This window comes from Micropterus dolomieu, linkage group LG20 (genome assembly GCF_021292245.1).
Source record: "Micropterus dolomieu isolate WLL.071019.BEF.003 ecotype Adirondacks linkage group LG20, ASM2129224v1, whole genome shotgun sequence".
Classification (NCBI taxonomy): domain Eukaryota; kingdom Metazoa; phylum Chordata; class Actinopteri; order Centrarchiformes; family Centrarchidae; genus Micropterus; species Micropterus dolomieu.
Genome location: NC_060169.1, coordinates 20037452 through 20061436, shown reverse-complemented (window position 1 = coordinate 20061436; position 23985 = coordinate 20037452). Strand labels below are relative to the sequence as shown.

At 42.0% G+C, this 23985-nt stretch overlaps 3 protein-coding genes across 7 annotated transcripts; 1 reads left to right on the top strand and 2 right to left on the bottom strand.

The window, feature by feature from the left end:
• Positions 1-543: 543 nt before the first annotated feature.
• On the bottom strand, positions 544-5408 carry nudt21 (nudix hydrolase 21). 2 transcript variants are annotated; one of them, XM_046033474.1, is made up of 7 exons: positions 5112-5408; positions 4042-4242; positions 3898-3961; positions 3723-3812; positions 3049-3124; positions 1837-1958; positions 544-949 (listed from the first exon to the last, which is right to left on the bottom strand). In XM_046033474.1, exons 1-7 carry the CDS (start codon positions 5231-5233, stop codon positions 920-922), a joined length of 705 nt encoding a protein of 234 aa, XP_045889430.1. In that variant the 5' UTR covers positions 5234-5408; the 3' UTR covers positions 544-919. The 2 variants fall into 2 exon arrangements, with proteins under 2 accessions (XP_045889430.1, XP_045889431.1); XM_046033475.1 differs by having other exon boundaries at positions 1844-1958; positions 5112-5406.
• A 1241-nt stretch (positions 5409-6649) lies between these two features.
• Positions 6650-23349, bottom strand: LOC123958783 (mucin-5AC-like). 4 transcript variants are annotated; one of them, XM_046032393.1, is made up of 10 exons: positions 23184-23349; positions 20019-20320; positions 11111-11246; positions 10131-10234; positions 9528-9990; positions 9356-9448; positions 9240-9276; positions 8916-8987; positions 7417-8835; positions 6650-7322 (listed from the first exon to the last, which is right to left on the bottom strand). In XM_046032393.1, exons 3-10 carry the CDS (start codon positions 11207-11209, stop codon positions 7021-7023), a joined length of 2589 nt encoding a protein of 862 aa, XP_045888349.1. In that variant the 5' UTR covers positions 11210-11246; positions 20019-20320; positions 23184-23349; the 3' UTR covers positions 6650-7020. The 4 variants fall into 4 exon arrangements, with proteins under 4 accessions (XP_045888349.1, XP_045888350.1, XP_045888351.1 ...); XM_046032394.1 differs by having other exon boundaries at positions 6650-7319; XM_046032395.1 differs by lacking the exon at positions 11111-11246.
• LOC123958785 (transcriptional repressor CTCF-like) lies at positions 13043-21684 on the top strand. The gene is made up of 13 exons (XM_046032397.1): positions 13043-13199; positions 14918-15195; positions 15305-15487; positions 16966-17347; positions 17509-17679; positions 17771-17904; positions 18018-18138; positions 18233-18382; positions 18617-18777; positions 18874-19056; positions 19147-19279; positions 19675-19845; positions 20037-21684. Exons 2-13 carry the CDS (start codon positions 14938-14940, stop codon positions 20300-20302), a joined length of 2313 nt encoding a protein of 770 aa, XP_045888353.1. The 5' UTR covers positions 13043-13199; positions 14918-14937; the 3' UTR covers positions 20303-21684.
• Positions 23350-23985: the final 636 nt, after the last annotated feature.

Below are 23985 nucleotides of genomic sequence, written 5' to 3'. Positions count from 1 at the left end.
TTAACCTAAATATAAAAGACGGCCCAAGTGCATTCAGGGCCACAGAAATGCCTCTGCCTCGAGGTAATGTGTTTTTACAGAACGCCGTTTCATTACTCATACAGACAACATTTCCTCAACAAATCAGCATGTACGGCAGTCCGACACAGTGCGCTGCATTTCCAATTTTGTGTTGCAGTAAAAGACAACAGTGTCAATTCTGATTAGGACACAATCTCTGCCTGAAACTATCTGCCTTTCTTTTGGCAACTGTCTCCAACAAGAAATAAAAACATAGAACAAGTGAGCATATAAAACAGCAGCATGATCTTTCTGATACTGCTGTCTACATACCAAATAGTACATCTTTTTTAAGCCGTTTTCATTCACATGCAGCATGTTTTTGTTTTTTAAACATTACCACTTTTTGTTGTGACAATTTCATATAATAGCGCCTTCATCTCAGTCTGGAATTAACCAAAATAAAAAATCTCTTCCCAAAGAGCTTTATATTTACTTTGAAACCAGCCACTCACTTGCTCTTTGAACTTTATAAAAACATACTCAAAAGGACTGCTTTATTAAAAAGAGACAAAAACACAGCATTGTTACAGGTTAAAACAACAGGAAACTCAATGATGTAGTTTGTTTAATCAAACATTGGCCTCCTCTGAGGACATAAAATCAGATTCTTTGCACACTGGAATACAGACTTGGATACTACAAAAACTAGCAGTTTCCCAGGATTAAAAAAAAAGACACATGACTTTTTTCTTTTCTTCTAACAGTATAAACACCCCTGTGAACTGTCGATATACCTGACATGACAAGCTTTTCTTTCTTGTGAAAGTTGAGCTAAAGATGAGACGTGTTTTTCCCGCTCATGTTCACTCAGACAGCACACCGCTGCACTCACAGAGACAGCCAGACGCACTTCTGCTCACTCAGTTAGTTGTAAATGAAGTTGAACCTATAAAAAGAAATGACCATTATGACAAATTCAATTAATGTTAAGAGACAAGAATTTTGGCATTGAATCTTTTAAATGATTAAAAATGTTTTAACAATAAATAACTGTATTTAAACCTTTTTCAGCATGTGTTAATCTGCTACCATGTGTGTAAGTCTCCTTTTGCTTCATGGCTTATACAGGTGCATCTTAAAAAAAAAATAAAAAAAAATGTAATATTGTGGGAAAAGTTCATTCAAGCTTCACTGAACCAGACAGATATTAAAGACTCAGGAAACCTTTGCAGGTGTTTTGAGTTAATTAGCCGATTAGAACTGTTCTCAGGTCGACATTTCTGTATTATAAATACTTTATTCTAAAATTCTATTTTAAATATTTGACTTTCTTTGTAATGAATCTACAATATATGAAAGTTTCACCTTTTGAATTAACTTATGGAAAAAAAATGTTTTTATGAATTTTCCATAACGCTCTAAATTGTTGAGATGCACCTGTATAAATAAGCTGTAGTGCAGGTTCAGTTACTGAATTTGGAGGCGCTTCAGTGTTGTGCTCATACACTTCAACGGGATGGATATCGAAAACGGTTCTTCAAACCGGAGCAGTAGTCTTGCCTCCCTCCAGCCCACAGCTGAAGGTTATACCAACAAGGGAGTGCTTTCACTGTGTAAACTGGTGTTGAAGAAACGTTAACCAGGTTGTTACATTACAGACATGAAGGAAAGATGCTAATTGATTAGAGTAAAAGTTACAGGTAGAACAGGGGTTGTCAGTAATTTACCATAACAGATGCTGGAAAAGGCCATTCATGTGAAAAAATAATGGATCCCAGCCCTTTACATTTGATTATGCCACCGTGATAATGAACGTAAAAAAACAATACATACACAATACCTGCTCAATAGCTGTGGTAGACTGGAAATGATTGGTCCATATCCAGGAGCGTTGTCATACAGTTCAAACAACGGCGCTGCCACCAGTTTGTAGTTCTTGGGGACGGCAAACAGTGCTGTAGAAACACGGATCACAGGTTTCAAAACAAGAAGCAATGATACAAAGGAACTTTTTCTCTCCTCTCATTCATACCTCCATCTACCAACTTCAATTAGGGCTGCACCATTATGGCCAAAACGATAATGACGATTATTTATCATGATTATTCATTGATTTGCGGGACAGCATATTTTTATTGCACTTTTAAGTTTAAAAAAAAACAGGCAACTGCTTTCACATCCATGATGTGCTGCATTTCTGCTAATGTACAAATATCTGAGTATCAAAATAAGACTGGTCCTAAAAATGAGTCATCTCCTAGAAGCAAAATATAACATTTTTACCCGGAAAGTCCACTGAATACGACGACTGCGCCACGGTTTTGTCCCATCCTCTGCACAGTGTTTGCTTCCACTGGAAGCGTGTCAGAAGCATTTCAGCAGCTGAGCGTATTGTTGGCTTGTTGTTAATTTGTCCTTTTTGTGCTTCTACCTATGGCTTCTACTCTGCTTACAAGCAACAGCTCTCTGCGACCCGGTTTTGTGCGGTTGTCTGCATATCCCACAGGAAGCATTTCAGAATCAGAGCGTTTTGCCTGCCTCATTTTGCTGACTTGTTTAGATTTTGTTGATTTGGTAATCAGTGCTTGCTTTTCGTGCTTCTTCTATGATTAAGTAGGATATGTAGATAAATGGATATTTTTTTTGTTGATTTATGATCGCGAGTATTGCACAGGCTTTTTTTATTTATTTATTTTTTTTAAAATTGACCGGGTTCTCTATACCGTTCTGTCTGACTGCCCAGTTTGATCTGCTCCGTGCAGCTTGACGTGGCTTCTGTCAAAAACAGACTTGTGTATTCTCCGCGGAGCAGAGCAGAGAGCTGCATCTAGCATGCTTCTGGGACTCCCAAGCATTGACTAGAAGGGCCGCGACCAACTCCGGCAGCCGCGGCGCAGCGGAAACATGTGGGCTCGTAGACTTCTACTCTGGACCGTAGCAGCAGGAGGATGCGTTCGCAGCCAAATCGCCCCCTTTTCTACAAGTTTAGGAAGCGTTTGATTTGATATGCAAAATATTTCACGAATTACATTGTGATATACTGACCTTTTTCCTGCAACTGAACCAGGAATAGCTTCTTATGCTCCTTAGGTTTGGTGATGTGAGCTGGAATATAGGGATACTGCAAGACAAAAAACTTCAGATTAGATCACATTAGCACAGACAAACTGTATGTTAATGACCGATTGACTAAAAAGGCTTCAGGCTGGGATTCAGAGTGCATTTTCATGTTTTAGCTGGATTTATGAAGCAGAATCTGCATGCTGTTGTAGTCAGTAACCTGTGTGTTTCTAGTGCACCATAACTTTACAAGTAAAAACTATCACATTGACAGACAGTGAGTCAATTTGTACACACAGATAATCCACTCAGACCAAACACCCTTTTCCACTATATTTGAGAATTTGACATTTACCTCACATTAGTTATATTGTTAAGTTAGCAATGACAGTGAAAGTAAGTCTCAAAATTGTATATTTAAATCTCATTTGTAATTCATAAAAAGCTATGTACATATACAGACTAGAGTTTGTGGACATATTTCAAACTTCAGTGACCACAGGTACGGGCAACAGGTGCCGACAGAGGCTGCTAAAACATTTAAATACTGAACTGTTAACGAAACACGGCTTTCAATTATAAATGTCTCTTAAAAATGTTCCTTCAGTTAATGAAATTCTCAGAACTTCTTACTATCCCTGTCATCTGTGTGTACTAACCTGTGGAGGCTCAAAGTTGGGGCGCCACCAGTTGCCGATACAGTCGTCAATCACCCAGTCCTGTTTCACGCCGTCCTGCCGTCCGAGGATCTAACACCCAAACAATAGTTAATGTGTGTCAACTCCCCAGTCACCACATCAACAAGAAGCTTAAACTGTGCTGTGATGTAGCTACCTCGGTCATCAGGCGTTTCAGACCCTCCACCTCATCTTCTCCAGGACTCAGCTCTCCGCCGGGTCTGCAGAAGAGAAGCAAACTTTCAGACGCCTGTTCATACTGCTGGTTCACACTGGAAGCCTCTGAACATTAACTACTCACAGTTTGAAGAACGTGGTGCCCAGCTGCAGAAGTAACACATGAGGCAGCCTGTGTTCATGGACAATGAGAACACCCTCCACTGTCCTCCGCATTCCCATTTTATCAAACTCTTCCCGCATCCGCTGGAAGCGAGCGGCCACGGAGCTGTCCTTCTCATACAGAGGCTCCTTGGTGCCGAACGTGTAGTTGGTAAGAGGGTATCTGAAGCAAAAATACGCACATGAACAGTCAATAATCATCCAAGATCATCGCAGTGTTGTTCATACCTACCTGCTATAAAAAGTAATGCTGTGATATACAGTATAATAATAATAATAATTATAATAATAATAATAATAATAATAATGAATATTTACTGTTTTGTTTTTTTTATTCCATGAAATAAAAACAGAATGTATTTTCAAACAAGCAACTTCAATATGTTAACTTGGGATTTGGGAAATTATGATGGGGATTGATCACTATGTCTTGACATTTTATAGATCAAATCGAGTAAGCCATTTATCAAGAAAAAAAAAAGATGGATTAATTGATTTGGGTTGATAAACAACTATTTGTACTAACGATTTAATCGGCTGATTATTTTCTTGATTAATCGTTGGGTATTACAGAAAACAAACAAAAAACCCCCCAGCATATTCCCATTCGGCTGAAGCTAGTGAATATTGGGAATATTTGCTTAAAATACGATCTATAAGCAAAATAGATGTCAATTTTCTGTCGATGGACTATTTAATCAATCAATTAAATAATTAAGTTGCAGCCATAATTATTATCATCTGATACGATTTTAGCGTTTTTCAAATTTCCCACTCCTAATATTCTTAGCTAACAAAACCTATAATATAGCCACACCACAGACGCCGATATGTTGCATCAAACATATTGTATGTGATCAATACCTCACAGCTCCAGCAGGGAGCTAACCACACGTTATTCGTGCAGGCATCAAAGACAATTAGCTGATTGAGCGCGTTAGATACGATTGATTTTACTGTCGGTGGAAGATAATTAACACATCTTGATACTGATATGAGCTGCATGTGCATTGTGTGCCCCCATGAACTCACAGGTTGATGGTCCTCTCCAGTGTGAGCGGTTTAGCAGGCCCGGTGATGTATTTGTTCCCAAACTGAACGGCACCACCGCGCGGCCAGCCGGCGGACGAGCGACTGGGAGGCACGACCGACATCTCTAACGTGAGCACGACGAGGCGAAATCCTCCCGCAGATACAGCTCGGGTAGGTTTCGGTTTTTAGCTCGCTGGATTATCTAAATAACTTAACAAATTCTGAGGACTTGTGTCCACAACAATTTCTCTACCGTCGTTTCCCTCGGTCCGCCTCTTCCGGGTGAAGGGCGGTTTTGTGGCTGATCTCACCGCCAGCGACACCCGCTGGTCTGGATGATGCACATCAATGGTTTACATTTATGTTAATGAAGATGGATTTTTACAGACGTGAGAAGTTTCTCAACCAGACCTGTTATACCTTGTCTGGTATAACGGTGTTAAGGGGGAGTTTCATATTAAACCTTTTTTCACTTCACATTATGCTGCACTGCAGGGAGCCACTAGGTCAATCTCCTCAAGAAGCACAATTTTAGTGTAAATGTAGAATTAAAGAGGACACAACTGCAACAGTTTTTTTGTTTGTGTGAAGGCCTAGTCTATAAAAAAATCTCTCTGTGCTCAAACTGTTGACACTAATTTCTTCCAGCAGATCTTTCATTGGATTCCCAGGATGTCTGTCAATCAGCATCAACAAGCATGAATATCTAATGTTTAAAAAAAATCATTTATTCATGATGAGCTGTAGATGTGCAAGAGGTAGGACATTATTATGAATTCCACTCTAGTTTTCACACAGACACCTGTCCCAGCCATGACAGAAGGAAGCCCTTCGTTACATCTGGCTTTGGCCAGTTGTCTTCAAGACTTATATAGTAACTTAAGTATTTGAATTTGTTGATACATGCAATTAAAAACATTCCAACTTCAAATTATATAGTATATATAGCATTTAGTTTGGATAAAAATGTCACTGCATTTCCTGAATGACCTCCATTTCAGAGTTTTGTTAAGGAAAGCTCTGCTGTGCACATATAATTTAACCCCCCGGTATAAATCAAACTATTTCCCTATGGAGCCATGGCTTAATAAGAGAAATATATGTATATGATAACATTTATGTTTAATATTGTACATGGTCGTGTTTACAAATATATGAAATATAATAAATAAATATTGTGTATTAACATTTTAAATCCTTCAAATATACATTAGTGTCAGCATGAAAGTTAATTCTTGAGCATGGAAACAGTTGTTTGACAAAAAAACTTTAACTCAAGGTCTGCTTACCAGCTTTTTTTGGAGCTTTTACTACTTTCACAATCTTCTTTGGACTTTGCTCAGGCTATTCGAGTCAGGCACCAAAGACCATTGTTGAACAGAGATAACAACAAATATAGCACCACCTGTCATAACAACTGAGCTATCTCCAAGGCAACTTAGGGAGGACATGGGCTCCAGAAAAAGCTAGCAAGTGTACCTTGAGTTACTTTGTTAGAAATAATGTATTAACACCTAAAAAAACGCAAAGGGAATTACTCAGTCAATTCAATATTCCATTTAATATTCATAACTATGTCTCTTATCCATCTATTGTAAACATGGTGTATTTTACCACAGTAGTTGTCTTATGGTACATAATCATACGTGCAATGCAAAAATTCAAACATAAGTTAAAAAAGGACAAAGACACTGCTGGATTTGTTGATTACATCACACCAAGGGGATCTCAGTTCTTTGGTCCAGTGGCCCACCCTTTGTGGTGTGCTGCTGTAATGTGATGGTCCCTGTAGGAAGTGCCATGGAACATACCCCCCCCCCCCTTCCCCCCACCCTTACCCTTTACTGTGGTCTGTCCTGCCCCTGTCACAGTAGTTGGTCCCATATTTAGCAATTTCTTTATTTCTGATTTACTTCTCACTCACTGACTTGGTTTCGTCTTGTTTTTGATCTCCTACCACCTCCTCATCGCCCTCGCTATGCAGCGCACCATCTTTCCCTGATGTAGGTTCAGCCATTCCCACTTCTGTTTTCACTGTGTCTTCTTCAGGTTTCATACTTTGTTCCTGCGCTTGTTCCTTTATCACATCGCTGTTGACCGGAGCCGGTTTCTCATTTTTACTCTCGCTCTCCTTCCCACCGTCCATGACTTTCTGGCTCTCATCCATCTCAGTTTGCTTGCTCTTTTTAACCATCTCAAGCTCCCCATCTGCTGTTTAGAGACAAAAATCACACACCATTCAACATACATCAACAAATATATACATATAATATTTATATACTTACATATAGAACTTAAAACCTACCTGTGCTCTTCTCTGTAGGTTCTACACTGGATCTTTCTTCAGGAGATGTCTGTAAATCGTTATCTTGGCCTGGACTATCATTAGAGGGGGCTGAACTGGTCGAATGGTGACATGTAGCACTTGAGTTATCAGTAGTGGGGATGTCAGAGATAGTCGGTGTGAGGGCAGTACTGACATTAGTGTAAGGTGGGTCTGAGTCAGTCGGGAGTGGGGAGCTAATTGCAGTTGCGGCTGTTGAACTGGTGGTGGACGTGGTGTCTGCACGGTTTAAACTGGTAGTGGTGGTGGTGGTGTCTGTAGGGTTTGTTTCACTGGAAGAAGTGGAGGGAGCAGAGTTATCTGCGGGGCTAGAAGTGCCTGGGTGAGTAATGGTGGAAGGAGTCACAGAGTTCATGCAGTCGGTGGATGTTGGGCTTGTAGTGGTGGTGGTGGTGGAAGAGATGGAGCTGGTGGGAGGAAGGGCAGAGGAGGATGAAGTGATAATGGGTCCGTCAGGCGTAACTGGAGTTGTAATAGTATCACTTGAGTTCAGAGGTGGGGATGTTGTTTTAGTGACTGATGAAACTAAAGTTACAGAGCAAGCGGAGGTGACTGAAGTAGACTCATCACCAGCTTCAGGAACTGAATTGGTGGTAGTAGACAAGCCGGATGGCATATCTGATGTGCTGGTGGAGGGTGAAGAAGAAGAAGAAGAAGATGTAGTGATGACAGAAATAGCTGCATCAGGAGCAGCAGCAGCAAATGAGAGAATACCATCTGGCTCTGGGAAAGCCGATTCAGTTGACAGATGTGTTGATGCTGTGGAAACTGGGCTTTTGTTGCTAGGAGCAGAAACAGTTTCCGAGGTGGTAATGGAAGGCGCAGTTATTGTTGCTGAGTTGGAAGTGACAGAGAGGCTTGGAGTAATGGACTCAGAGGAAGTGGAAGTAACTGAGACAGTGGCGGGGGGCTCTGTGGGTGTAGTGGAGCTTGTATGGGTTGTCAGAAATGTGGCGGTGGGTAGTTCAGTGGTAGTGGCTTCAGGGATGGAGGGTTTGCTGTCGGGCTCTGTAACATTTGTGGGTGTTGTAGCTGCTGCAGTAGGGTTAACAGAGTCAGTGCATATATCGGTGTCAGAGGACGGTACAGTACTTGAAGGGGAAATTGTAAAATTGGTTGAGTCAGGGACTGAGTTTGAGATTGTCAGTACAGTAGGAGTGGTGGTAGCAGTGAGGGCAGGAGCAGCAGGGGTAGACGGGGCTGCAGTTGGACTCAGTTTAGTGGGCGTGTTTGTCTCCCCTTCCTGTATTTGAGCTAGCTCGTTCTCAGGAGTGTTGCGGCCGGATGTTGGAACCGGCTTGATAACTGGCTTTGGAAGCAGAGCAGGTTTCCCAGCTGACTCATGTGCTGACACACTTGGGCGAATCTGATGCCTTGTATCTAAAGGGAAAAAATGTATGTGCAAATTATTTATCGTACACATGTGAGAGAGTGAATCAGTGTTTGTGTTGGTGTTTTACCTGACGACGCCGACATCGTTCGAGGTTTTGTGAAAGTAGGTGGTGGCTCAGGTTTACTGTCAATGATTGTACCTGAGGTACAAAGATAATTTACATCTTATTTTACCACAGGAGTTAATTCACTATTATGTCCCTATAATAAAGAATAATGAAGAGCCTAAAGAGATATTAAATATTTTTTAATGGAGAACTGATCCATGTCAGAAAGTCTCTCCTTTTGATACAAATCTCTCACCTTCAAAGATTAATTTTGCTTCATTAACACTGAGCTGGAGCAGAGAAGGTTTTAATCATATTAAACATCACACAGATAAAGGAACATACCTTCAGATTCTGCTTTTTTCATCTCTCCCTCCTGATTCTACAAGATTAAAAGAGGTATTTTAAACACAGACTCCTACAGTATACATATCTAAATTCAGGCATACACACTCACACACCTGTGTCTCTCCTGGTTGGGCTTTGGAAACTCCAATACGTTGAAGCATGAGATGGAGTTTCTGTTCAAAGCTATGTTGGCCTTCGAATTGTTTCTGAAATCATGAACGGCAGAGTAATGAATGCTTCTCAAAACTTATCTTCTGACCTAAATATGACTTAAACTCTACTCACCTTTGTAGTGTTTCTGGCGTTAGTGGTCCCCGCTGCTGCTGATCCAGAGAGCAAAATGAGAGACTGGGACTTCCCCTCTCTGAGAGCTCGGCGGGGAGGCACCCCTTCAGCCCTCAGCGGCGGAGCACCAGAAACAGGTGTCTCCTGAACAGCTGACTCTCCAGCAGCGTTGGGATGCTCTTGGCCTTTCTCCTTTTCATTTTCCTTGTCGTGTTCCTTCACTCTGTCCTTATCTTTTTCTTTCTCGGCTCTGGCGACCTCCCTGAGCGGGCGGATGAGATCAGCGATGGAAGCCTTTTTGGGACGCCCCTCGTGGCTTGTTTCTGATTTCAGACCTCGCCTCTTTTTGAGTGTAAAGAAATCGCCAAGCTTCCTCCTGAGTGTTTTCGTCGGGGGTGGACAAGGGACAGAGCTCGCAGGAGCCACTTCGTGAACCGTGATAGATTCCTCATCTTGCTTTTTTCTATATGAAGGATCATATACTGTATATCAAATCACTACTGTGCGGATTCGGTTCTAAAGTATTGCAGTATTGTTAGTATCTACATTAGCTAAATATCAAGGAACTATTAACAGGCTAGTGTGGCAGCCGGTGATACTCACAGTGCATCTGTAGGAAGTACTCTCTTAGTAAAGAACTCTTCAACTCCTTCATCCACCCTCCCCATGAGCTCAAGGACTTCATTGTCACTCTCAATTATGGTCTCCTAATTACCACACACATGCACAGAAAACACATTTCACACCAAAAGATCAAACAAAGTGATGTTGCGGAGTAACATAACTTTACATTACGTAACCCTCACCTCAGGAAAAACCCACACACTCTGGCACTAGTGTTTCTTTAGGTGTATTTTGGTTTGAATCTCTCATCCAGTTATGCTTCAAACCAGCCTCCTGGGAGTCAGTTGCTCAGTAACATGCAATGGGGGGGGCGTCGCTGGATTTTACATGCGGAATGAAAGCAGGATAACTCATTTTGCCAGTGTAGGTAATGGGATATTTAAATCGTAGCTATACAGTGTTTCATCATCCTGATTATATTAACATCTGTGTCCACAAGAAGCAGCCAGGAGGTTGACTGCAGGACACAAATTTAGCAGAAGTCACCGTTACATGATATCCTGTCGGGGGAATTGCTTGAATTTTGTCTCCCTGGGCCATTGGCTCCAAGGGAGTGACTGTATGTCTACAGCCCAACGGCTCTGTGACAACATGATCAGCTCAGTGGAAAATGGAGATGATCACACACACACACACTCTCTACATTTTGATAAAATCCTATGACAAAAATAAAAGCCACTTGCTTTTTCCGGTGAGAGCACAGGAAGACATTCAGACAAATACCAAGTGTGGGTTCTTCAAACAGCCAGTGACCGGTACAATGGGACTGCCTTATTCAAGCAGGGTTCAGGCATCTTTCACAGCACTCCCCTCTGTCCTTCCCTTCCCCCTGCCTCTCCCCTCTGTACCCTATTGCATCTCTCCTCTCTCCCTCCCATCCATTTTCTCTCCTCACACACACAACACCTTTCCCTCACACTCCATTTTTACAAAACCCCTCTGATCCTCCTTCACAATACCTGCGGTCTGCTGGGACGATAGTTCAGTTTTTGTCGGTGAGGTCTCGGTCTGCTCTGGGTGTAGTGCCTGAGCGCTGGTCCGCCCAACGGCAGCTCCATTGGGGAGACACGGCACGCTGTTGCTGAGGCACGGTTGCTAAGAGCAGGAGCACCAGCAGTATGTAATGCGTCCACCAAGGTGGGAGGGGCCAGGCTAGCTAGACTGACAGATTTGACAACAGAGCCTCGCCTTTCTCTGCCCCCTCCCCTCAGAGAGGAAAACCATGACAAAAAGATGGAGATAAAATAAGAAGAGGCAGAGAGAGAGAGAGAGAGGAATATTGTGACCACACTCACATTTGTTTCATCCATGCACCCTAGCCTGTGACACGTTCATATACATGAATATATACTGCATTGGAAAATATAGCTGAAATGAACAAAATGTTCTGGTTATGTAACAAATTAATAATTTATTTCATTTGCGGAAAGATGCTCTGAAATGCTGTACGTGACAGACCAACCTGAGAGATCCTTTTATCACTGAAAAAAGTGTACAAAAACAGAGACTGTCAAAGCGAGATGTATTACCAATACTAGACATCCTAAATAGTCCAGAGATGACCTTGATGATGAGCTGTGACACTTGATCAGAAACCATAAAATAACACACAGGCACCCCCTGAGGGCATGAGTTTCATGGGAATTGTGTTGACTAATAGGTTATTTAATATTCAAACCAGGCAACTCACTTTCTGGTGTGAAACACTTTGATATTTGTAAATGTATAATTTACTCTGCCTTTATTGATTAGAACATGCTTTATATCATTCACACATCGATTTATTATTGTGATATTATTGTGTATTTTAGATAATTGGCCAAACCTACGCACCTTTGTTTTCTCCATCTTTCTGAATGTATTTACATATTACATTACATATATATGTTGTCTTTCTGAGCAGTTAATGCTCAACCCAACAGAACCACCCAGAAATAACATGTTTTCCACTCAGGAACCCATGTCAGGTCTTCCATGTGCAGCAATATGACATCAGCTATTTTGGCGTGAAGGTGCAGATGTAATTATTTTTAGTTAGTTTTTGATGTGTCTTCATGTTAATTAGATATTGACTATGCTTGAAAATATGGTTATGTATCCCTATAAATTCAGTTTTTATTGTGGACCACTAAGCTGACAAAAAGATTCAATACAATTTTAAGTCAGCTCATGAGCAGTTTCACTGAAGAAACATACTTCTAGACCTCCAGATAGCAACAAAAGCGCCCTGCCAGACTTGAACCAGGGATGTTGTGATTGATGGTCAGTGCCATTAAACTCCAAAACCGCCATCTGGGGCCATGACAGACAATCTGCAAGGACTGGGGTAACAGGGGCCAACAGCTCTTTTCTTCCTCTCAGCAGTTTAATCTGTCCATGGTAATATCAGGATTTTGTACAGTAGGCCTATCAGTTTTATTTTATAAAATGCGGGTTGGCAATCCAATATCACTAACAGGTGATTATCTAGATGTAAAAATACAATCATCGAGCTACACTCTGACACAATTATATATCAAAATCCTTTAGCATAATGTAAAATCACGACTTTCTGTGCTGTGAGCTTTGGTTGTGAGGCCCGCCCTACACCTACGACATCCATACTGCCCTCTTGTGGCTGATCTTAGGAATTGCTTTACTCACAAAACTACTCGTAGGCCCGAATTAACAGAGACTAGCAGCAGGTGTCTGAGGACTAGAAGTAAAAGTGATCTGCCCTTCTGGTCAGAAAACTAATAAATAATCTCTCAACTCTATCGATCCTCACCGTCGTGTTTGCGGACGCCACGCCCACGCCTGGATTCAAATCTGGCGCCCATCATCACTGCCACAGCTCGGCCACTCCCCTTTACTCCCTCGGGTGCTGTGTTTGCGCAGCCGCGTTAGCGCTTATTGGCCGCCATTTTGTGTTAGGCCCACTCTTCCAAAGCGGGAGAAAATTATTAGTCCGGCGCTCGGCACGTACGGACGGTCACCGCGGGACTGAAGGGAGCAGCCACAGACGCCGTGTATCCAAAAGAATAAAACGGGGAAAAGAAGCAGCCGGGAGTAAGTGAAACCGTTACTTTGCCTCCGAACACGGAAACGTTTTTGTAGGAGCCGTCGCCGGCCTCTAGGTGTCACGGTAGGGCTTACCGGCCAGGCGGCTGGCGGGGGGTGTTTGTCTCCCTCTATCGTTATCCAAAATGCAGTAAATCCGTCTATAAACTGTAACTCAACGTCTCAGTTGAGCGCCTTGGTGCTTTTCGGGTGATATTTTGGGGTATTTGCACAGGGATGGTTGTATTTATGAGCATTTCTGTTTAAACTTTGTTCAGGCCTGACGTCCATCTTATCGTGCCCTTTGTTTCCTGTTTTCAGACGCGCCTCTCGAGTTAACAACCAACTCACACGAGTTGACGTTTTACGATAAGTAGTTTGTATCGTTTTAACAAGGTATCATGTTAAGACTTTGAACTGATAACGAAATGTTTCAAAAGTACCTTTTTTTTTAAGTTAGCGGACGACTGACCGAATCATTGATTGATCGACTAATTTGTACAGTCAGCTCAGCAATGTCTAAGTTAGTCAGCACAACAAGGCGTAAACTGACACTTCCTTAAAAGTTTACTTCACTGTTACTGCAGCAGGGTAATATACGATAAACTAACGTAGTGTAGAAGGCACGGTATACCACGTTGTGCTTCGTTATATTCACCGTGGTGTATTATGGGACGTGCTGTAGATCAACGCTCGCCATGGCAGATCCGATCTCCATATGGCACTTTATAGTAGCTCCAGTGCATTAAATATCATTTAAAATAAAGTGTACCCCATTCTGCCAACGCAACGTGCAATCACCTGTTTGAACTTTTAAGCTCCTGCACTTGTGAACCGTTATATCAAGTATTGACTATCCAAACTGCAAAACCTTGGGGTCTTAAGTCAGGCACGAGCAATGTATTAGTTTATTAACTCAATAAATGCTAAACTAATCAGTGCCCCCTCCCTTTTAATGATCTTTCAAAAGGTCAAGTCATCAAAATAAGCACCCCAGTAGAGGTGAAATGAAATGCGGTTTCATTTGTAGAGCTCACAGTATTTGAAAGACTCTTGTTGTCTGCAAACTCCACTCACAGTTGTCACAATTGTTGTCTTTCCATGAAAATGTTAAATTGAGCTTTTTGACCCTGTCCACTCAGATCTCTGTGTATAGATGTGAGCGCCCCTCCACATTATGTTGATGTTTGTGCCATTATTCCATTAACATTTGAATCTTGGCCTTTATATATGATATACTTTTCTTACTCCCTGTTGGTTTCAGTCACTGCATCATGGACCGTGCGCTATGTAACGTTATGAAAAATTCACCTGTCACCTGCTAAGCCCACACACACACAGAGGCCCCTGGCAGCCCATCCCCCCCCCCCCCCCCCCCCCCCCCCCCCCCCAAAGCGGTCAACCAAACACTGCATTGCTGTCCTCCTCTTGCTCTTTAAGATGCTGTTTAAAGTTAACAATGTTGGATTACTATTTATTATTTCATGGACTATTTTGGATATTGGGGTAATGCATGTAAAATAATAACAATTAAAATAAAAAAGAAGCATTTATTTTAAGTTCAATAAATGCATGATGTTTCCCAAGTCAATGAGAAATTGTGTTAAATAATCGTGATCTCAACATTGACCAAAATAATTGTTGATTGTGATTTCTGCCACAGTCGAGCAGCCCTAATGTGAAGTAATCTAAATATGTCCCACTTTTTTAATGTCTTCTCTATTAAGGGTGTCAGTTGGTTTGCGCCATGGAGGGCGAAGTTGTTTCCATCGAGACCACTCAGACTGCTGCCCTGGCTGCTGATGGAAAGGTCCTGCAGGAGGGTGGAGACGCCTTGATGCAAGGGGCAGCCATAGCTGCACAGGGGGGTGTGACTGGTAACATGGAGATGATGGTGATGGACGCTCTCGATCCAACCCTTCTGCAAATGAAGACGGAGGTGCTGGAGGGCGGTGGCACAGTGACTGTTACTGGTGGAGATGAGGGTCAGATAATCACGCTGCAGGTTTGCCTCTTATCACAGTCTAATGAGTTAATGTTGGATTATCAGTCATATGCCTAGACGTGAAGTGTTTTTGTCATTTGAAGTTGAAATGGTTCTTTCTTCTGTGTAGGTGGTGAATATGGAGGAGCAGACAGGAGCTGCGTTAGGTCTTGGGCAACTTCAGCTGGTGCAGGTACCTGTCACAACAGCAACCGTTGAGGGGCTCCAGGCCACCTTTGTTGATGCATCAGGAGCCAACAAGGACGCCGAGCCGGTTATCTGTCACACTCTTCCCTTGCCCGAGGGCTTCCAGGTGAGAAATGACACTGGACTGCAGTGTTTCCCCTATATGATTCAGGAGCGGTGATGTGCCGCTGCTGAATCATGACCACCGCTACTAAAATTTCCCGTGATCATTAAATTATGCGCTTACAAATGTTTTCAAGTGCAAGCACAGCAACACTCAGTGCTCGGCTAGCTTCCTCTCATCGTTCTATACAAAACATCTACGTGACAGATGCTGTTATAACAGCAGCGTAGCTCCTGTAAGGAATCAGGAGGTGCGTAGCGAGTGTTTGTTTGTCCGAGCGGCAGATGGTGAACGCGAGCGGAGGAAAATATTCTGGCCTATACATGTCAGAGGATGCATACCTCTGGAGCAACTAGGGGTTAAGTGTCTTGCTCAGGGACACATTTGGTAGATGGGTCACAGTGGGGGATTGAACCCAGGTCTCTCACACCAAAGGCATGTGTCTTATCCATTGCGCCATCACCTCTCCCCTCCCCTCCCCTTCAGACTGCACAGCTGAGTAGGAAAGCTTCTGCAGTAGGCTGCGTATTTTGGCTGCTATGTAACTTAACATTAGCTCAATTTATAGAAAGTAACTGGTCTCTGTATTTTATTACTGCCTACTTGTCCAATGTTGAGAACATCAGGTACAAACTGAGAGTAAACTGGCGTAACCTTCATCTCAGTCCTGTACAGACTGATATGATTATTTTTCAGATGAGTCTGAAAAAGGGGTTGTTAGCAAAAGAAAGGACAGTGGTGATTGGAGGAGCTGACGTCGGTAAAGCTAATTAGTGATGCAAACTAGTCCTTTTTAGCTAATGAGGAGACATTTCTTTTTGGATTTTAATGTGCAAATAAAATGCATCTCAGAAGGGAGGAGGTTTCTCATGTTGTCTATTTTTATATTATGTCAAAAGCTGTAAAATGAAGACACAAAAGACAAACATGAACAATCCTACCTATAATGATTATGAGGTCATATTAACAGGGTTTTCCTGCCATTAAGGCTTAGGGGGTGATTCCCAAAACATGCTGTGCCATAAATGTTAAATCAGTGTGGAGAGCATCATAACCAACCAAATTACTTTCCCCAAATTTAATGGTTGTAGTTCCTCCCCAGTAGACTGATCTTTATTTATTATCTGCTCTAGCTTTTTTTTTTTGCTCTAACATATTTTTCATTGGAAAATGTAAAATTTTCTTCGGGGAGGACTCCCAAACCCCCTTGACCTCGACCAACACCAAAACATTAATCTAAACCTCATGTTAAACTGGGAAAACACTGACATTTTTAGTTATTCTAGGGTGCATCGCATGCTCATGGGCACTAGAGCAATGTTGCTGAGACACGTGTTGGGTTTTTATATTCAGACGAAAAATCTGCTTCATTTCCGCTGCTAGGGGAAACACTGGACTGCTTTAATGTCTTCAACTTGGCATACTCTCCTCTGTCGTTATCTGGTCACAATTAGATGAATTTGTAATGTGTTCTTTCTTAGGTGGTAAAAGTGGGTGCCAATGGTGAAGTAGAGACTGTAGAGCAGGAGGAGCTCCAGGCAGCCCACGAGGAGCTTCAAGGGACGAGGGGAGAAGAGGAGGAGGAGGAAGCGGAAGCGGAGGCAGCAGAAGTAGAAACCACTGTGCCTCAGCAAGAAGACCCAGAATGGACCAAAGACCCAGACTACCAGCCCATCACCACTGTCCGTAAAGGAAAGAAGGGAAAGAAGAGCCGCCTGCGATACGGGGAGGGCGATCGCGACATGGACGTTTCTGTGTACGACTTTGAAGAAGAGCAGCAGGAGGGGCTGCTGTCAGAGGTGAATGCTGAGAAGGTTGTGGGCAACATGAAGCCACCAAAGCCCACAAAGATCAAGAAAAAAGGTTAGACTTGAACACCATTTCTTCAGACTTCTAAGTATCTGAACATATTGGTGAAAAAGACAGATTCCAGATTGTGGTTTGGTGGTGTGACGTTCCTCCTTACAATCTGGTGTAGATCTGCATTGCTTTAAATGAACTGATTTTCTCCCTTTTGTGTCCAGGTGTAAAGAAGACTTTCCAGTGTGAGCTGTGTAGCTACACCTGTCCAAGGCGCTCCAACCTGGACCGACACATGAAGAGCCACACAGACGAGAGGCCACATAAATGTCACTTGTGTGGACGAGCCTTTCGTACAGTCACACTGCTGAGAAACCACCTCAATACACACACAGGTAATGCAAAAGCCAATATTTAATTTTGATAACTAAAAACACAACATTACTATGGTTAAATCTACATTCTCACTTCCTTCCATTTCTTTAGGCACTCGGCCACATAAGTGCACAGATTGTGACATGGCATTTGTGACCAGCGGTGAGCTGGTGCGTCATCGTCGCTACAAACACACACACGAGAAGCCCTTCAAGTGCTCCATGTGCGACTATTGCAGCGTGGAGGCAAGTAATTGCATGTTGATCTGTGTTGATTACTTACTAAATGTGTAATTCTCTTCCCTAAGATGATTAGGGATAAGTGCTTATTTTAATATATTTGTTTCTCTATTTTTCAGGTGAGTAAGTTGAAAAGGCACATCCGCTCTCACACAGGGGAGCGACCCTTCCAGTGCAGTCTGTGCAGCTATGCCAGCAGAGACACTTACAAGCTGAAGAGACACATGAGGACACATTCAGGTAACATACTCGCACAGTCCACTGGCCCAAAGATGGTTTACCCTCTGTTTGAGAAGAGGACCTCTCTTACTAAATTCCCTCCTCTTTGTTGCAGGGGAGAAGCCATACGAGTGCTACATCTGCCATGCCCGTTTCACACAGAGCGGCACCATGAAGATGCATATTCTGCAGAAACACACGGAGAACGTGGCCAAGTTCCACTGCCCACACTGTGATACTGTCATCGCACGCAAGAGTGACCTCGGTTAGTTATGTGTTTCCATTTTACTTTTTTCTTCAAGCCTGGAAATGATGACATGTCAAGAGAAATCATGTTACTTCATGTTACTTAAACTTTATAAACTTGCTAGTCCCGGGTGGAGTATTGGTGTATCCTATTGAAATATAGTCGTTGTACAGAGGGGAATTGGAAGAATGTATTTATCCACAGAAGAGGCCAGAATAACGTTTGCCAAACCGATTTTTATGTCTTTTGCAGGTGTTCACTTGCGAAAGCAGCACTCATTTATTGAGACGGGAAAGAAATGCCGTTACTGTGATGCTGTGTTTCATGAGCGATACGCTCTCATCCAACACCAGAAGACTCACAAGAATGAGAAGCGTTTCAAGTGTGAACAGTGCGACTACTGCTGCAGACAGGTGTGTGTGTGTGTGTGTGTCAAGTGGAATATCAAGCACTGTGTTCATTTATTTTCATGCTAAATTACTATTTTTCTCTGACCTATTGCCTCCTAGGAACGCCACATGGTAATGCACAAGCGTACACACACAGGGGAGAAGCCGTTTGCCTGCAGCCAGTGTGAGAAAACATTCCGGCAGAAGCAGCTTCTGGACATGCACTTCAAGCGCTACCACGATCCCAACTTCATCCCCACTGCCTTCGTCTGCAGCAAGTGCAACAAGACATTCACACGCAGGGTAAGACTGAGCTCTGAGGTTTAGCACACGCATGCACCAGTTGTATTTACTGTATGTCGCTGAGTTGTAATGGTTGCGTGTGCTCCACAGAACACCATGCTACGCCACACTGAAAACTGCATGGGTGAAGTTGTTGAAGAAAATGGAACTCCCACACCCAAAAAAGGTCGCCGGGGCAGGAAGAGGAAGATGCTGGCCAGGAGGGATGATGATGGTGATACAGGTATTATATACATAAGATTAGCATTTTAATTTTGTGTGGCAGCCCCTCAACTTGACATCAGAATAGGTAAAATAAGCCTATTTATCATTAACCTAGCTGTAAAAAGTTGTTGAGGTAAACTGTGAAGTTAAATCACTTTGCAGAGATTTATGTTAGTTTCCAAGCAATCATCACTGTCCTGATACAGTTTTGGTTTCTGGAGATTGTACAAAAATTTGGAGAATAAGATGTACAGGGCCAGTCGTATTTATCACTACAAGCTGGCACATAAAACCCAACCTAGATGCAAATCAGAAGTTTTAATAGGAGGGTATTTAACCAGCAGCCCCATAAGATAAAATGTTATGTCAAAATTGAATTCATCGGCTTGATGCCCTCGATCCATTCATTTGTAGAAGATGAACTGGACGAGGCGGAGGAGGAGGAGGAGGAGGAAGAGGAGGAGGAGGAGGAGGTGTTAAGTGAGATTGAGGTGGAACAGGCCCCACCAGTCGTCCCTATCCCAGCCCCTGTGGAGCCACCAGTCAAGAGGAAACGTGGACGGCCCCCGAAGAGCAAACCAGACAGTAAGTGTCAGACTACAATACTTTAGGGCATCTTATGGCAGTGTTTCAAAGACTGTTACTCTGATTACAAATACATAGCTAGAATAACAAATCACCGGGGCTTCTTTTCAAAAACAACAATTGTTTTTAACAGTGTGAAAGCATAATTAAATCTTCAAGTGCCAGAATCTGACCTGTAACTCTCTTAACAGCGGCTGCTATCATTCGTGTGGAGGACGAGGTCACTGGAGAGGTGGATGACATAATTGTGAAGAAGGAGGTTGGCGCCGAACAAGATGACCAGGAGGACGGCAACGAGGAGGCCACAGAGGAGGTGGTGGTCGGTGGAGGGAAGTCGACCATTCAGATGGAGGAGCTACCCCAGGAAGAGGGGGCTGCGCAGGAGGTGCAGCTGGCTGAGGCCCCGCCTAACGGGGACCTGACCCCTGAGATGATCCTGAGCATGATGGACCGGTGATGGATGTGAGGGTCAAACCTGCAAACACGCGCATCGCATCTCCATTTTTATTCTTCGAAATTAGGATTGCAAACACTTGCGTCCCTGCACAGAAACATCACTGTTGTAATTTAAGATTTGCTTTTTAATCATGTATTGAAAAAAGATTTGGATGAGTGAAAAGCATTTTGTTTTTGTTTTGTTTTTTTAATTTGCCTACCAAAACAACATGCATTTCATTATATTGGAGTTTGGTGTGGCTGTAATTGACAGCAGTATCTTTAGCCTCTGCATTGTTGCCTTTGGTGTTTAGTCATTCTGTCATGTGGTAGATAACAGATATGCTACAATGTCTACATAACCTCTGGCTACATTTCTGCACAATAGTCCCACTAAATGTTTTTAAATGGTAGAACTACTTTTCCCTAAAGTCAGACTATGTGCATGTCATTTTACAAAAGATTTGGATAAGCTTTTCAATCTATTTTCTTTTTAACCCTTTTTGTTTTACTTGTGATATATATGTAGTAAGTTTGTATACCTCTTGTGCCATTGGATTCATTTTAGATAGACCGTGGTGGACACATAATGTGGACCTTGCTTTCCCCCTTTTCCATCATCCCTCACTGTAGCGCTCCATGTATCTCTGAACTTCACTGTAGTAAAATCTGGAGATGAAAATTGGCTTTTGGGGTTTGAAGTTTTAGAAGAAAAGGCACAGTCATGTAAATTTAGGCCCAAGATGAAAGTCACTGACGCGTCATCGAAAATGATTTAAAATTGCAGAAACAAAGATGCAACTTTCAGGAAGATGATACTGCCATTAATCACAGCCATTTCAATAGGAGACCTTTATTTTTGGATATCTTTATTTTTTGGTTTCTGTTTCTGTGGTTAGTAAATCTCTTTTAAGCCTATTCTAGTTTTTAAAAGCTTAATAGACTTATCTTATGCTCCTTTCTTGCTACTCTTAACAACCCTAGATGATGCTTATGTACTGAACATAACAGTGCAAGAAAAGAACGTTGTTTTGTTCCTTTTGTGTAGCCATTCCACTTTAGGTTGATGTTTTCTTTTTGTACCTAATGCAATGCTACGTAGCAGCTTGAATGACATTTTAATAAATGTGTGGCAGACGAAAACAGATGTATGACTGTACAACCAATAAAAAAAGTAGACATTGAAATGGACATTTTAGGTTTCTGCAGCTGTAATCGCAATCGTGGATATTGAAAATGAGTCTGGTTTGGTTGAAGTTAACATTGTTAGTGGCACAGCAACAAAAAATAGATGGCTTGAATCATTGTTTATTGAAAATAGCTGAGAAACAACTGAGCGCTAACAGAAATGGAAATATCCGTGTATTTTGCTTGCAAATATATTTTATTAAATGGACGACTTGATATCACGATCTTCACTCACTTGTATGTCTAAAGTACAAATGAGCTCACAAGACACTTGTTGGCTTGTGCACAATTGTAATGGATGTCTCGACTACATCAAAATATAATTATTTTTTTTGTCATTCAGGTTTAACTGGAATTTGACTAAAATCACAAATCAGAATTTTCAATTGATGATCATGAGTTGGGATGAAGCTTTTGCAGTTAACAGTTTGCTCTTCTACATGTAGTAGACTGATGGCTTTGATCATTGTAAAGTCAAAGTTTTTGCAGCCCTCACCTCATTTACAAGAGGTTGTATTAGCTTAGTTTTGATAATTGTTATACACCAGAAACAATGTGTTTAATTCAGTTGATGGATCATCACAAAAAAACACTCAGATGGATACTGGCCAATACTCGTGCAATTTATTATTACTTATTAACTATAATTATCTTAAATTTGACTAATACCGACAGGCAATAGCATGATGACCAATTTCTTTGCATGTGATAAGTCACATCCACATCATGTGAGATGTGCATGCTGTGGCCAATCTTCACTGGCACTCCATTATACTTTCCCACATTCCTGAGATGTTCTATTGTCTTTGCTGATTTTTGTTGATACAAGAACCAGCACAGCTCTTAATGTGCTCCAATGGCAAGAGATAAGATGGTTATCTGCCTCCAATCACAGCGGAATTAATAACCTATTTATGCTTGTTTATTCGAAAATCCTTATTCCCACCAGATACTGGCCTCGGATGATACTGCTCAGTCACACGGTATCGGTACTACTGAGTCGGGGCTGGAGACTCCCCGTATTATATGGTCACACTTCTGCTAGCTCAACTAGAGTTTATAAATGCCAAAGACCAACAGGAAATGATGTGGATTCAATATTTAACTTAAATTCCTTTTTAACTCCTAATAGTCTTTATTCGCAGGTATTTTGACTACTTCGCATAAGATTAAAACTTTATGTGAAGTTAGCGTGTTGTGTGCATCTTGATGGTAGTAGTTGTAGAAGTCGCTGTAAACTTACGTAAAGCCCTTTATTGTTAGAGCTAGTTGTAACTGTGTTAATACTGCACCATTAGACGGATCCGAAACGTTTTAACCGTTAACGTTTAGTAAGTTAGAACTTTACCAGCACTATGTTTAATATGTGTTTACCTGTCGTTAATTTGACGGTAATGATATTTAACTTGTCTTTTCTATCTATCCTTCTGTTAACATTACCCTCACTCACTCACAATATTATTATTTGTCTATAATAATATAACGTTAAACGCGCAGTTTAGTTTCAACCAGCGGTGTTATTTAACTAGTTAATCTGGACGATTAAGAGCGGTACTCTTGTTTCTGCCAGCTGCAGCGTCCTGTTTTGGAGGAAATCTGGAGGAAAAAGCGCCACATGCTGTGTCCTTCATGGCCCTCTCCCCCGTCTTAAATTAGGACAAACGGCCGCGACGCTGCTGCACCTGATAACGTTAAACAGCTCACATTGAACCTACACGTCTTGCCGGTCCACCCATGGGTGACCGCTGGGGTTGTGGGATTTGTTGGTACATTTCTCTCCTTCGGAAACATCATGCCTGTTTCTTTCCGTTGGATTCACGTCGCCAGCGAAGCACAGGGAGCAACCGGGGAGCAACGGAGAAAACAATGACAGACTGAGGGACATCCTTGTTGCCACAGCAACTAGCCGAAACACGATTTCCGGTTGGAGGAGCGTTATTTCAAAATAATATTGAAAGCATAATGGCCAAAAATGTTTTTTCATGTGTAACGTTACAATCTGCAACATTGCTTCAAGCAGAAAAGGAAGCTTGGTTAGCCTAGTGAGTCTATCGCAGCGAGACAGTTCTGGATAGATTAGGCAAAGTCCTCTGTCATCATTGCTGCATGTGTATATAACATGGCGTGTTGGTACATTTGTTTCATCAGAGATTTTGTTGAAGATTTCTTGAACTGTATGAAAATTCAAGTCAGCAAATTTTCACTCTGTCCCATAGCCTACATAAACTGATATTTTGAGGATATTTTAGGATATTGAGGATATGACTGATATTTACCAGTTAAATATAGGGGAAAGGCTTCAGCAACGTAGAAATAAACATATTGTTGTCACAATCATGATGATAATATTACAATAATATGCAAATAAGAAATTGTCTTTAATAGCTGTGATGGAGGTGTGCAAGTGAACAGCTGTTACCTCATCCCATCTAATATATACACTGAAAATTGTACACGCAACACTTTTGTTTTTGACCCCATTTATCATGAGCTGAACTCAAAGATCTAAGACTTTCT